Below are 14623 nucleotides of genomic sequence, written 5' to 3'. Positions count from 1 at the left end.
ACCTGAGCTCTTACAATGCCTTCCGCTGGACAGAGGGAGAATCTAGGTCCCACTATCTGCTGCTGTTAACTCCCTTCTGAGGGAACTGCTCTGCCCACAGGCCCCACATATCAGCGCTCAGTCTGGCCACTGATGAATGGACCAAGGGCTCCCACCAAAAGCTAAGTGGAGCCAATCAGATTCCTTTGCTTGAGAACTGCAACTAAGAGAAGGGGAGTTGTCAGTCACTGGTGAGTCCTGATACAGAGCTGGTGACGCAGCCACTTTGTGCAGGGAAGCAAAGGAGGACTGAAGAGAAACCAAGGGAAAGAGCACAGATGCAAATACGCCAAGGGGATGAGAGCCCGTGAGGCCCAAAGATAAGAAGGGAGAGGCCCCATCACCAGTTCCAGCGCTCGGGAGGCCCAGCCTTTCTTGATTTTCCCTCTTTTGGATCCCTTGTAATCTGCTCACCCCTTCTTTGAACTCACTCCCGTGGGTTCCACGTAAGCAGAGTACTTGCTAGAGGAATCTCAGCCCCAAGGAGGTTCGGAGGTACTCCCACTGGGTGAGCTCTCCCCATTTCCACTCACCCCAGCCCTGTCCCAGCTTATGGAAGAGTAGTAGCCCTGAGCACAGTCATACCTTTTATTCACTGTCATTGAAAAACACACACCACACAGCACAGGGTCGAACAGTGAGGACAGTCCCTGCAGGCAGAGCCAGGGGCAGCGCATCTGAAGGGCGTGGGGGTTACACTGGAGAAGGAGCTGGGAGGCTCCCTCTGCCACCCGGCCACCCACCTCCCCAGGCCCCCACACTCCTGCAGCCTCCACCAAGAAGGAAAGGCCCACCCTAGGAGGCCCTGTCCTGCCCCCACACTCGGAAGCTTTTCAACTGCGGGATTTGAATATTTTTTTTCCCAAAAAACGATGAATAAAACATGTAAGAAATGTATTCTTGCTTCCACAGTGATCTCTAAAGTCAGCACAAAGCCTCACCCAGGGGGGACCTTCAGGGAATATTTGTTGCTTTAATAAATTTTTGTGTAAAAACATTTACTGTGTCGGTTTATGATCCTGCCTAGAAACCCTAATTTATCCTCTTATTCTCTCTTTCCTTTCTTTCTCTGCCCCCCCTCCCCCCACCCCCCAACCTTCTCTCTCTCTCTGCAGCAGGATGAATTTCTACTTCTCGGGACTCTGCCATTGTCAGGAAAATATTTGGTATCTTTGTTTACGGGCTTCCTTTTTCTTAACTTTTGATTTAGAGGTAAGTTATATAATCCCGACCACAGCTCAAAGGACTGAAGTGGCCATCTGAAGTAGCCCTTGCTGATGATTTTGGGAGATAAGAAATAAGAGGCTCATCAATTAGCCCAAAAGGATGAATGAGGACAGAATAAGAAGGCAGATTCTGGGACCTGGCAATTCATTGATCTGCTGCAAGAAGATAGAGATCTTCAAAGGAGAGTTTGGATGTATCAGTGTTTTAACAGTCTGTATATTTTTGTATCTATGCAAGTCACACTTTAATCTCTGCCAGCCTTGTGCTTTGTGGCAGGTCCCTTCAGCTGGGGCAGGAATGGGAGGCCTGCCTCTCTTCTCACAGCAGGGCTAGTGCTCCACCACAGGAGCTCCCAAGCACGCAGTCTCTGGGACACCCAGAAGAATGTGGGAGCAAGACCCGGCCTGCCTGTGGCTTCTCCCATCGGCAAGATAGTGGTCCCAGTTCTTGGCGTGGCATTATGTGTTCACACTGCTGGGCTATTTGAGAATCCTTGCTGGGGTAGGTCCAGAAGCTTGGAGTGATCAAACACAACCCTCATGGGTAGGACTTGCCCACCAGAAGGGAAAAAACAAAAACGGTTCTCTTAGGAAGGAAGACAGCAGTAAAGACAGCATAAGATGCTTCCAAGGTTCTAAGTCAGAGGCCTCCCAGGACAGCATTAACCCATTAGCAGAGCTGCCCAGAAGCAGAAAATCAAATGCTTGAAAATGTGGAGACTTCACTCAAGCTCCTATTTCTTTTTAGAAGACCACAACCTCGGAAACTTCTTAGCAGGACGCTTGTAAAAAGACTTGGCCTGCTCCACAGTCAACCTTGGTACAACTCAGAGTCAGAGAGATGAGCAGGAAAGAGACTCTGGAGGGAAGAAACCCTCTGAGAGCCTTGGGTTCAAGTCTTGACACTATGCCACTTCCTGATTATCTGCTTTTGTACAAGGGACTCCTCGTCTCTGTGCCTCAGTTTCCACGTCTGCAGAAAGGGAATGAAAATCCCTATTTCCCTAGGCTCTGAGGATAGAATGAGACGGGGTAGATGGCAAGCCTTTGAAAGTCATGGAGTTCTGTGCAATTGGGAATTAGGTTAGATTCACCATTTGGGAGACGGAACCCCACTTTGTAAAAAGCCTTCCACTGGAAGTCTCGGCTGAGCCAAGCTGTTGAGTATTTATGTATCTCTGATGCTGACTGACAGCTCAAGACACACCCCATGGCCAGCTCCTGAGAGCAAGAGAACATCCCTTGAGGCATTACTGGATAAAAAACTGCTGGTTCCTGCCTGAGGATGTGAATTCCCCAGCCTTACCATGTGGCAGGTCATAGGGAGAAGGACAGAAAGAGGGTGGCAACCCAGTGGCCTTGCTATCTCCAAGGGCAGCAAGAAGCAAGGTTCAATAGAGTTTGAGACCAAAGGTCAGCATCCCCAAGAGTTTCCACCTGCAGAGAGGGAGGGCAGGTGAGCACTCAGAAGTCAGAGGCATGCCACATCTCTTTCCTACAGATCCATCCCCCACCCCCAGGACTCAGCAGTCATCCCCTGCTCCCATCCTGGGCTGACAGCACCTGTGTACTGACTGTTCTCACCAGCGGTTCAAGAGGAAATCAACTCACTGCACATCAAAGCTAATTTCTGATCACGAGTACAGGAGAAAGTAAAGTGAAAGACTTGATGAAGAAGCAAGATTCATTTTCTGGCAGTCAAAGCATGCAGCTGTATAGCTCATGGATCTAAAATCAGGAAGAAGACATTGGAAAGCAAAGCCAGCGCACTAGGAAGATGATGAATTACTCGGCAGATTTAGGATTGGGTGTTAGGAAAAGCCTTTCAAATGCAGCATGCCCTGCACATTTTTAGGCATTTGGTTCATAAATGCAGCCTGGTAGCCTAAACAGAGGCCAGGTGGTCCTATTCTTCCAGCTCCTTCTCTTCCGTAGCAGTGAAAGGACAAGCCCCTCCTTGAAACTAGACCAAATCCAGAAAAGATCTACTAAGATGTGGGAAATACACCTGTCTCATTCTCAGCAAAGCCTGTTTTTTCTGTTTCTGAAGTCAGCACCTAACCAGAGATGTGCACGATAGAGAGTTGCTCATTGAATTGAAAAAGATCATTAAAAAGGAAGCAGCAGAAACTGCTGATGGTGACAGCTCAGGGCTTCGCTTGATAAGAAAAAGTCTTATTTGGTAAATTTCATGGTATTTTCTCTCTTTTTTCTCAGCTCTTCTTTTTCCCTGAATATCAGCATTTTCTATATTCATTTAATCATTTTACAAGAAACCAAGTAATATAAAGTATGTTTTAATATCCTAAACTAATAAAACAACTTTAGCTCTTTTAAAGGGTACTAAAAAAATAAGCATTACATAAATTTCAATTTTTTGTAAAACTTCCACTCACATGCTTCCTAGACTTCCAAACACTATTCATTTCATCCTCTGTAGCTGCTCTGTGTGACACTGAGCTGAAGGATTTAATAGTTCCTCTTAACCAGCCCGGCCACACTTTCTGCTCAGCTGTGCTCGATATCCCTGGCTGAGGCTCTGACCACTGGAAGTTTGCCTCACTGCCCTATGAGCTTCCAGAGGGCATGATATGTGTCTTGTAAACCACCATATCCTTATCGCCTAGAGCTGCCTGGCATTGGACAGGTGCTCCATAAACATTAGCTGAAGAAAGGACTGAAGAAATGCTCCAAAGGCTGGGGCCAGAGGGGCCAGGTAGAGTCGAGGGAGCAGGGCAGAGACCACCTTTAAGGGATCTGGGTCCTCAGCAAAGGACAGACCCAATTTGGCCCTTTAACTGAGGTCTGTAGGACCAGTCTTAGAAAGCAAAATCCCGAGAAGGATAGAATTTCAAAGCAGAACCTCAGCCCCCCTCCTAAACCCTGCCTCCTGGGGCAAAAGTTAACGCCCCTATGCCCAGTAGGTGTTGGTTCTGGGCCAAGACTGGGGATGGGGCTAGATGACAGGATACCTGAGGATCTGTCTTTTTTTCCAGGGTGAGGTGGTCCCTCAAGGATCTTGACTGAGGGGAGCAAGGGCTTGGGCAGGAGGGTGGGTGAGCCAGAGAGCGAGCTGGAGTACCCCTCCCCCTGGGGAAGGGCCAGCCACAGAGGTCATTGGGTTGGGAGGTGGCCACACCCCTCCTGGCCAGGGGCCCTGCCCCTCACCAGCCTCTACTTCTGCATGTCACACTGCAGCAGCAGCACGATGGACGGGTCACTCTTGGCTGCCTCCTTGAACTCCTCGAGCGTAATCTGGTCATCTTTATCCTGGTCCATCTTCTTGAAGATCTTGTCCACACGCTGCTGGGGCGTGAGCCCATCCTGGTTCATGCGCATCATGATCACAGTGCCCACCATCTTGTATATAGCCTGGTGGGGGAGGATCAGGGGTGAACGAAGGGGTCTAGGGGGTGGACAGGGAGAACACTGGGAGATGGTGAGGATACCGGAAAGTGCTATATGGTCATTAAGACTGGATATTTAATGAGCATCTCACACTAAACATATCTAAAACCCAACTCTTCACTTCAAACCTGTTTCTCCCCCAGCATTCCCCGTCTCAGTAAATAGCAAATTCATTCTTCTGGTTGTTCAGACCAAAAACTTTGATGCTGTTCCTGACTCTCCTTCTCTCACACCCACATCCAATCCTTCAGCAAATCTCAGCAGCCCTAATTCTGCAATAGGTCCCATATCCAACCACTTCCTACCCCTTCTCCTGCTCCTCCACGGTTGTTGCCTCCGTCAGCTCCTGACCGGACTGCTGTGGACCAGTCTCCTAACCCGTCTCCCTGCTTCTGCTGCCCTCCTAGCCCCTGGGTATATTCTCCACACAGAGCATAGAGGGAGCCTTCATGGCTTCCCAGCTCACTCAAAATAAGGTCAGAGTCTCTACTCCAGACTATGAGATGCTAAGTGACTGTGCTCCTAGCTACCTAGCTGACCACCTTCCTAACACTCTCTTCTTGCTCACTCCTCTACTTCCACCCTGGCCTCCCGGCTACTCCTTGAATACTGCAAACACAACCTAACCTCAGGGTCTTTGCATTTATTGCTCCCTATGCACAGAACACTCTTCCCCCAGATATCAAAGTAGTTAGCTCTCTCACCTGACTCAGGTTGCGGCTCACATTTCACCCCATATAAAATTGCCTTTCCTCCATCACTCTCTCCTCTTACTTTGCTTTGCTTACCTTCTTCATAACACTTACTGCCTGACGCAGCATAGTTTTTGGTGTTGTTGCTGTTTTAAAATTTTCTCACTAGAAGCCATATCCTATGAAAGCAGGAACTTTAAACAGTGCCTGGCATGTGGCAGGCACTCAATACATATTTGTTGGAAGAATTAATGAGTTAGGAACCTAGGCTCTGGAGTCAGACTCCCTGGATTTGAATCATGGACCACCGCTTGCACTGTTTCCAGCTCTGTAAAATGGGGTTTCTGATGGTACTACCCCTTAGAGCTATTGGGTAAAGCATTTAGCACAAGGCCTGTTCTACGCCGAGCGCCCAATCAATGTTAGGTGGCCACTGGATCCTGGGAGGCGGGATGCGGGGAGAGGTGGGGCGCAGCGAGGAGGCTCCTGAGGATGGTGCTGGAAAGGAGGGTGGGTGGAGAGGGCGACGCCAGAAAAGGGCAGGGCAGCAAAGACAAGGGCGCCTGCTCCAGCCCGCCCCGGACTCTCGGATCCGCCCCAGCGCACCTCGATGATCTCCAGCATCTCGAGGCGCGTGATGCGCCCGTCGCCGTCCAGGTCGTACATCTCAAACGCCCAGTTGAGTTTCTGCTCGAAGCTGCCGCGGGAGGTGACCGAAAGGGCGCAGATGAACTCCCGGAAGTCGATGGTCCCGTCGCCGTTCTTGTCGAAGGTGCGGAAAGCGTGCTGCGCAAACTTGGAGGCATCGCCGTACGGGAAGAACTGAGGCAGAGACCCGGGGATTGGGACGCAGAGGTAGCGGCATCCTCCCGGCCCGCCCCTTGGGGTGGCCTGGCCCCGCCCCGCCCGTCCGGCCGGCCCCCTGGGGTTGCCTGGCCCCGCCCCGCCTGTGCGGCCCGACCCCTGGGGTTGCCTGGCCCCGCCCCGCCCGGCCGGCCCGCCCACCTTGATGTAGAGCTGCTGGAACTCCTCCAGGTTGAGGATGCCGCTGGGGCAGTCCTTCAGGAAGCCCTTGTACCACTGCTTCAGCTCCTGCTCGCTGAACTCGGTATTCTGAACCAAGTCCTCCAGCACCTCTGGGGCCAGCTTGCTGTTGGTCTTCCCCATGGCGGGGCCTGGGGGACAGGGGGTTCCCTCAACTTGGTCCAGGGCAAGACCCTCACCTCCGCAGCAGTCTCCCAAGTCCCCGGGCACAGGGTTCCCCTTCTCCACAACAGCCCCCTCCCACAACAAACCCCACGTTGCCACAGCCAGGATCCCTCCTTCCACAGCGGGGTGGGCCCCCTTCCTCTCACCACTACCCACAACGAGCCGTACCTTCCTACAGCTGGGCTCTATCCTTCACCACACCCCTTCCCATAAGAGCTCCTAGCGCCCCTCCCTGCCCCTCTCCCCTAAACGCAAGGGGGGAGTTCCCCTCATTACACTCCCCCATAAAGGGCTCGCTCTCTCCGCAGCAGGGTGCCTTTCTCTCCAGCATCCTGCACCCACAGCAGGCCCCTCCGCTCCCCTCACAGCAGGGTTCCTCTCCTGGCACCTAGGATCTCGAACCTTCCAGGTCTCAGCTCTCCTTCTCCTCACTGGCTGGGGCTGCGTGCCGCAATCTTCATCCTCTCCTCTCCTGCTGACACCTTCCATAGCTCCCCATGCTCAGAGAATAGAGTCCTAATCCTTTCCTTGCTATTCAGAGCTTCCACACTCAGCCCCCACCCCCTTCTGCAGGCTCCTCTCCCACCAGGAACCCGAGGCAGGTCCTCGTGTGTCCCCCTGGCACCATCCCCCAATCTTCCTCAAGGCCTTTCAGGCCACGCCAGCAGGAAGCTCCTCTCCTTCCTTCCTCTGTACAGATGGAAATCCTAGCTGATAGCATTGATGACCGATTGCATTCTACTTTTCAGTAGTTCATTCCCTGAGCATCTCTTGAGGCTGGCTGTGTGCTAGGCCAGTGTGTGTGTACCAGTGATGGGGATAAAGTAGACACGAGCCAACCTTCAATAACTCATAATTGGGTCACAGAGGTAGATGGCTGATTGTAAGGGGTCTCCAATCCATGCCGAGGAATTTGGCCTTTACCTGTAGGGGACAGAAGCCCCTAAGGTTTTAAAGCGAGGGGTAGGAAGATAGCATTCATTCCAAAAACACTTACAGAATGCTGACAATATGTTAGGTCCCAAACTAGGTGCCGGGCACCCAGAGAGAAGGAACGTGTTTTAGAATTTTTCCTTTGGCTACTGTGTACAAGATGACCTGGGGGCAGGTAGAGAGAGCAGAGAGGGGCCTGCTGCATAGCTAAGGTGAGAGATGATGACACTAGCATAGGGGCTGTGGAGAGATGGGGATGGACCGAGACATGTTAGGAGGGGGTATTGGCAGCCCTTGCCGACTGATTAGATGTGGAGACGAGAGGACAGAAGAGTTGAGGCAGGCGCTAAGATTTGGGGCTGAACGGATGATAGTATTGCTGAGAAGCAGGTTTGGGGAGGATGAAGTGTCAGTCCCCAGCTGGAACATGAGCCGCTTGAGTGGCCTGTGCCAGGGGAAGTACGTGAAGAGGGAGGCACAAGTCCTCCCGAGGAAGCCTGGCTGGGATGAGGCCCCACCAGGCCCTGAAGGCTGGGTGGACAATCCTGTCTGGCATCCATGGGCGGAATGTCCCTCCAGAGCCTGCGTTTCGCAGGATATGTCCTGGGAGGTGACTCTGACCTGCCTAGAGTCTCTTTGGAAGGGGGCAGACTCCAACCCCAGGATAGCCTGTCATGAAGATACTCTGGAAAAGGAAGTCCTCAGGCTGGCGGAAAGAATTCCACTTCCACAGCCCACCCCAGGCCACTGTGGCTTTCAATCCTTACTTCTGGGAGTGCCCTGGACAACCAGATCTGAGATTCGTCTGTCCCATGCCCCCTCCCTTGCTGTGTGACCTCAAGCTAGTTACAGGATATCCCTGGGCCTGAGATTCCTCTACTTCTTCCCTGAGGAGGATCAAGGAGCAGTGGGGGTGGCAACATCCTCTCCCACTTACCACCCCCAGAGGATGAGGAATCCTATCTGCCCCCAAGAGAAGCCCTGGAGGGGGAGGCATGCCATCTTCAGGAACCTGGAACTGTGGGATCCAGGTCAGAGTCAAGGATGCCTCTGGAACACCCATGGACAGAAGGAGGCAGGCTCTAACCCCAGCTGCCCCTCTCCAAGTCCAAAGGACACTGAAGACTCAGGGTATAGTCAAGGAAGCTAGAGAACCCAGAGGTGGAGGTGTCTGACAGGGGAGGCAAAGTCTCTTCCGCTCTCTCCTGTGGGATGTTCCTGAGTGTCTGCGTAAGGAGCTGGGTGTGTGGGAGCGTGTGTCAATGTATGTGACTGCCTCATCTGGCAGCACACACAGTCTGTGCGTGCGTGTCTTGGTGTCTGTGTGGCTCTCACGTTCTGCCCCTTTTCTCCTCCTTGCCTGTGTTGCCTTCCCACAGTTCTCTCTCTCCCAGGGCCATACACGTTCCCAGCCCCCATTTGGTCCCAGGCCTCCTCCTTTGTTTCTCCTCATTCCCTCTACTGCCCTTAGATTGGAAAGGCAGAGCTGGCAGTGCCCTTTAAGATCATCTCCTTATTTCAGTGAAAACTGGAACCCAAAGAGAGAAGAAACTGGCTCAGAGCTACACAGCAGGTCAGTGGAAGGTCTCGATGAGCACCGGGCTGAATCCATGCCACCTGCCTGGACCGTTCTCTCCAAACCATGGCTACCCTCCTCTAGTACAGACCTTCAACACTCTTACCTGCCTTCTGGGAAAACCACAGGTCTGATCTCCCTCTTGGCCTCCGTGGGACTGTCTTGCCTGAGCTCCAGGCCATGGTGTCTGATATCCAGGAAACAGCCACCCTTCCAAGTGGCCCACCAGCACCTCTGGCGCAGCACATCTACCACCAGACTCTCCCTCAACCTATGTCGGTCCTTCTCTCTCCATCGCCCCTTCCTTCCCTCCCTTGTCCCAGGGGGAAATGTGATCTTGGTTACCTTCAGTTTTCCCCTCTCCCTTTTCCCTGGGTCCAACTTGCCACCAAGTCTCATTATTCCTTCTTTTGAAGTGCTCGAGGAACCTTCAATATGTCCTCTCTCCCCGTAGTTAGGGCCAGGGGCATGGTGAGGGGGCTGAAATCCAACTGGGACACTACTTGCCAAGCCATGCCCATGGGGCTCAACTGCCTCACGGGGAAGGCCTTTCTTCTGATTCCTCAGTTCCCAGGGAATGTCTTTCCTGGTTTTGCCCAGAAGTACCATATAGGTTAGAGGTGGCCATGTCCATGGGCCCCCTCAAACTCCAGAATCCTCTAGAATCTGGTGTCAAGGTGTCACCTCCCACTGCTCCCCTCACAACTACACTCTCCTTTCAAGCTGGGCTTCTCACAGCCGGGACCTACCTCACCTATTTGCTTAACTGTGTTCCCCACCCCTAGTATCCTTTCTTCTCTCCCAGGCTGACACAGCTATAGTCAGCCTTCGGGACTGGCTGAAGCCACTTCCTTATGATCAGCCTCTCCCAGCCTGCAAAGTGGATGGGCAGCAGCGTGGGCTCAGTATTTGGTGCATGAGTAGACCCTGTGATGCCGTGGAGTTGAGCCCCACAAGTATGTAGACTCCAGAGCTCTCTGACTCTCACTTGGTGTTCTAGAATTCCAGAATGGAGCCTGAGTGGGAGAGACCTTTGCATTAAATCCTTGCCTGAGCCAGAAAAAGTTCTCCAGGCCTTTTTGTTCAATGGCAAGGAGCTTATCCCCTCCCAATAGGACCCAGTCTGCTTTGGAGCAGCTCAGACAGGGAGAAATGCACTTTTCCCATTGATCCTAAGTTTGCCCTCTTGTAGCTCCCCTACACGGGTTCCCACTCTGCCCTTTGTGGCTGCACAGAACTGCCCTGCAGAGACCTAAAGGCCTCGCCTGGAACACAGTGATGTTCAATGAATGTCTCTTAGTGGATTACACGAGACGGGTGGAGCCCCCTTCTTCCTCCTTGGAATAGCGTCAGGCTGTTTTGTTTATGTGTTCTGCTATTGCACCCACTTCAGACACCCAAGATCAACTAGAGCCCAGCAGCCTCAAGGCAAAGGCCAGAACCCACTGGGGACATGTTCTGTGGGAGCCGTGGCGCTGGCGAACATAGGCAGGCTCCTCTGCTTACCTCCCGAGGGCTGCCTTCCAGCTGTGAAGGAGCTGGCACTGCCCCACACACAAGGCCGCTGCCCCTCTGTACTCAGAGTCTTCTTCCAGAGGGCAGGGCTCAGGGTTGTGGGCTTCAAATGGGGAGGTGGCAGTGAGGGTGGAGGGACCAAGGGAGGGAATAATCCCACACCCTCACCCAGCTTCCAGAGGAGCTGGTGCTGAGACAGTTGCCATGGTGACAACAGCTCCCTGGTCAGGAGATTTTCCTCTCTTTCCTCTCCTCCCTTTGCTCTTCTCCAAGCAGTGGCCCTAGCGGCAGCAGTCAGGTCTTCTTCCTCTCTTAGTTAATGAGAGGCAGGGGATGATAAACAAAGGGTGGGCTCTGTTGACCACCTCCACCTTGGAGCTTTCCACGCCATGTGAGTTGGTGGTCTAGGAGGGACTGCTGACAGCTGAGAGGAACCCGGGCCTGGAGAGCATGTGGGAGGGGAGTGGCCTGTATCTGGGCCTGGGTAAGAACCAATATCCCTTTGGTGAGGCCCCAGCCCTCCTCTCTGAAACATCCTACTGGCTCAGAGAAAGAGGCAGAGGGTCCTGTTTTCTTATAATCAGCCATAGAGCCACAGTGTGTCAGTGTTGGAAGGCTGTTCAAGATCATCTCATCCAGTCTACCCTCTGTCCTGCCCCCTTCCCCGTTTCATGAAGGATCAAAGAGGGAAGTGACTTGGCCAAAGTCAACAGCAACTGAGGCAGAGGCAAGATTTGAACACAGCTCTTTAGCCCTCCAGGTTCAGGCCGCCTTAAGGAAAGGAGTGACATAGTCCACATGGAGCTTTGGCACAGTCCCTGTGGAGCAGTGGGAAGACAGGAGGGAGGGAGCACCTGGGCACAGGAAGGTCAGAGAGGGTACGAATTAGAAAGATATTTGATAGGTAGAATGAGAGGACTTTGGCACTTTGGCTGTGGCGGGTGAGGGGACTGGAGGAGGCTGAGCCCTTGGCAGCAGCGACTGACAGATATAGGTGGCCTGCTGGGGGTGGGGGATCTCCCTAGTTCATCCAGCCAGGATGAAAGAGGCCACACACGGGGTCTTTGCCCAGCACTGAGATGGTGACAGGGGCTGTTGGGAGGTGGGGGGGAGCTTCTTCCCTCCCCCAGCTATGCCATGAGTGCTGTCAGCTTGAGGAGTGGGAGATGGGGACAGTCTGAGGGGACAGTCTGAGGTAAAAGTGGGCTCTCTGTGGCTGTGGAGGCTGTTTCTGGGAGCAGGGACCTGGATGTGAAGTGCAGTGAGCTGCTGGTGGGGCTGGGTGGCGTGGGAGGGGCTATCTATGGAGGTGGGAGGTTGCCATGCGGCAGGGTGGACTACTCATTTCCAAAGGAGGGAGGGTGATTGGTGCTTCTGTTAGCACCAGCAACACCACACCCCCAGGGGTGTGTGTGTGTGTGTGTGTGTGTGTCTGTGTTGGGGGTCAGAGGGGTGGTTGTTCTTACTTGAGCTGGGGTTAAGGAGGCAGCTCTGCCTCCTTCCCTAGCACCCGTGGGGCCTGGAATGGGGTGGGGGTCCCCTGGCCAAGGGTGGGCCCTCCAGATGCTGCCGCCTATGTCGGAACCAGGGGTCAGAGAGATGAATCAGAGGGGTCAGGAGACGAGGATGGGAATGGAGAGTGGAGGGGGAAGGGAAGAGGGCCTCCGCCCGGCCCCACCCACGTTACCTGAGGCCGCTCCCCGGGTCGCTGGATGACTCTGAGCCTCGGCGGACCGCGGGGACCGCGACTGGCTGGCGAGCTGGCGGCCAGGCTTTCCAAGGTCTGCGCCGGAGCCGCCTCCCAGCTGTTGTATCACTATGTGTCTCTCCGAGGCGACGCGATTTGCATAAGCCCTGCCTCATCCCGAGCAGATTGGGCGTTGATTGGCTCCGCTGGCGCGGAGTGGCAGGCGCGGTTCCAGGTGGGGACCTGGCGGCCAGCGAGGCCCGGCTGCGGGAGCGCGCCCCGCCCGCCCGCGCTGACCTTCCCGGAGTCGCCAGGAAGGGGGATGGCTCTACCCCCATGTGTACCCCGCCCTGATGCGCAGACCCCCGGCCACAGTCTGGGGTGAAGAGTGTCGACGATTGCAGTGGATTCTCAAAAACAACTGCACGGTTGCTATGGAAACAAGAGAGCCACAGCCGAGTCTCTAAGCCTTCTCTTCCTGGGCCCCAGCGGGGGTGGGGATGGAAGAGGGGATGAGTCACAAGATGCGACCCCCTCCATAGCCCACCCGAAATTGGAGGAGGGCAACGAAGAGCTGCCGAGAATCCGAGTGGGGGAGGGAAGAGATGGAGTGGTCAGCAACCCACGCGTTCGCATCACCCCCACGTCCCCCAACACACCCTCCTGCTGTTGGAACAGAGAGCAGGGCGTGTGGGCGCGGAGAGCGCAGCGCGGATGGCGAAGTGCCCAACCTCTACTTAGCCCCACGCTAGCCGTGGGCCCCCTACAGCCCCTAATTCCCATCCCTCCCCAGGCAGATCTTCCTTATTTCTCACAGACCCCTAAGAGACGTCTCGGGATCGCCCCAGAAGGCTCCCTCCGCCAACCCCACGGACCCCTCCATTCCCCACCCTCTTGTCTTCTCGTCCCGTAGACAGAGCCGGTCCCCAGCCGCCGCCAGTCTCCTGCCTCGGATGTTGACACAAACCGGAGGCGGTTTACACAGAGCGGGTCTGGAAGGTTTCAGGGCCCCGGGAACACCTCCTCCCCGCACTTGGGGTTCTCCCCAAAGCCCGGCCCTGCCGCTCCGGCTGGGCTGACGGCTGAGAGCTCCCGACCCAAGGCGATGGGAAGGAACCCTTTTACTCCAAACTGGGGGCGAAAGGGGAGCAGATAGCCTCCAGCTGGGCCACGTGCGGGGGAGGGACTTCGAGGCATCTGTCAAAAGTGGGGCGGGGCGTCTGGGGATTGGTCGAATGGGAGCGAGGATGCTGAAGAGCGGCAGGGGAAAGAGGCGGGGCTTCTGCTGAGGGAGGAACGGTGGAGCTGGGCGGGGCGATAGGGGATGAAGACCGGTCTCCCAAGGGTGGAGGCGAGGCTTCTCTCGCCGGTCCCAGAAACTCCCCGGCCCGGCTCACTGAGGAGGAAGAAGTGGAGGCCTCTCTTTTTCTTTAGGAACGGTCCCTTTCCCCTTTGAGGCTGTTTTGCTTTCTCATTCTGCTGGTTGCAGGCGATGTCTTGTCTCTGGGGCCCTAGCAGGATGAGAGCAGTGCCTGGGGCTCCAGTTGGCAGGCATATCCCTGGCCTCTTTGGTTGGTGACTCACGAGGAACAGGTGTTTGAAAGCCCTCACTTCCCAGCACCTTCTCTGCTCTGGGCCCCGGGGGACCCACTCACAGACAACCATTGTCCAAGGCATGAGGAAGTGGAGAGAGGCAGCATGACATGCGGGAAGTGGTATCTGAAACTCTAAAAGGAAGTCCCATTTTTGCCAATGACATCATATATGACCACGGGCAAGACCTTTCTCTCTCTGGCCCTCTCAGTCTGTAAAATGTGGCAGCTGGTACAGGAGGCCCAGGGGAACAGGGGAGGAATTTCAACTCGCAGAGTGAAGAAAGACTGCCACCCTGGACAGAATTATGTGGGCATGAACCTGACTGCCCACTACACCTGTGAGCTCCTCCACAATAGCTAACATATGTTGAGAGCTTACCTTGTGCCAGACACTATTCTAACACTTTCTATGTATTACCTAATTTATTCCTCATAAGAACTCTATGAGGCAGGTACTATTATTCCTCTCATTTGACAGATGAGGAAACGGAGGCCGAGAACAGTCAAATGACTAGCCCAAGTTCACATGGCTAGGAAAGCTGCATAGCTGGGATTTGAACCCAAGCTCCAGACCCCACACTCGTAGCCAGGACACACTACTGCCTCTCTTTAAGATCCTTCAAGTCCTTAGGGAGGGACCTTGGATTGGAATATTCTTTTCAGATTCCCCAAGGCATTAGAAAGGCAAAGCCTAGCCTCCTGGAAACACCTTCTCTGTGTCTAGGTGAACAAGACATGGGATT

The 14623-nt window shown here is 54.2% G+C and overlaps 1 protein-coding gene across 1 annotated transcript; it reads right to left on the bottom strand.

Moving 5' to 3' along the window:
* Positions 1-613: 613 nt before the first annotated feature.
* HPCAL4 (hippocalcin like 4) lies at positions 614-12594 on the bottom strand. Its single transcript, XM_014840205.3, has 4 exons — positions 12286-12594; positions 6371-6540; positions 5972-6187; positions 614-4637 (listed from the first exon to the last, which is right to left on the bottom strand). Exons 2-4 carry the CDS (start codon positions 6530-6532, stop codon positions 4440-4442), a joined length of 576 nt encoding a protein of 191 aa, XP_014695691.1. The 5' UTR covers positions 6533-6540; positions 12286-12594; the 3' UTR covers positions 614-4439.
* Positions 12595-14623: the final 2029 nt, after the last annotated feature.

This window comes from Equus asinus, chromosome 5 (assembly GCF_041296235.1).
Source record: "Equus asinus isolate D_3611 breed Donkey chromosome 5, EquAss-T2T_v2, whole genome shotgun sequence".
NCBI lineage: Eukaryota > Metazoa > Chordata > Mammalia > Perissodactyla > Equidae > Equus > Equus asinus.
The sequence above is the reverse complement of the archived record's forward strand: the minus strand, read 5'-3'. Positions and strand labels throughout refer to the sequence as shown.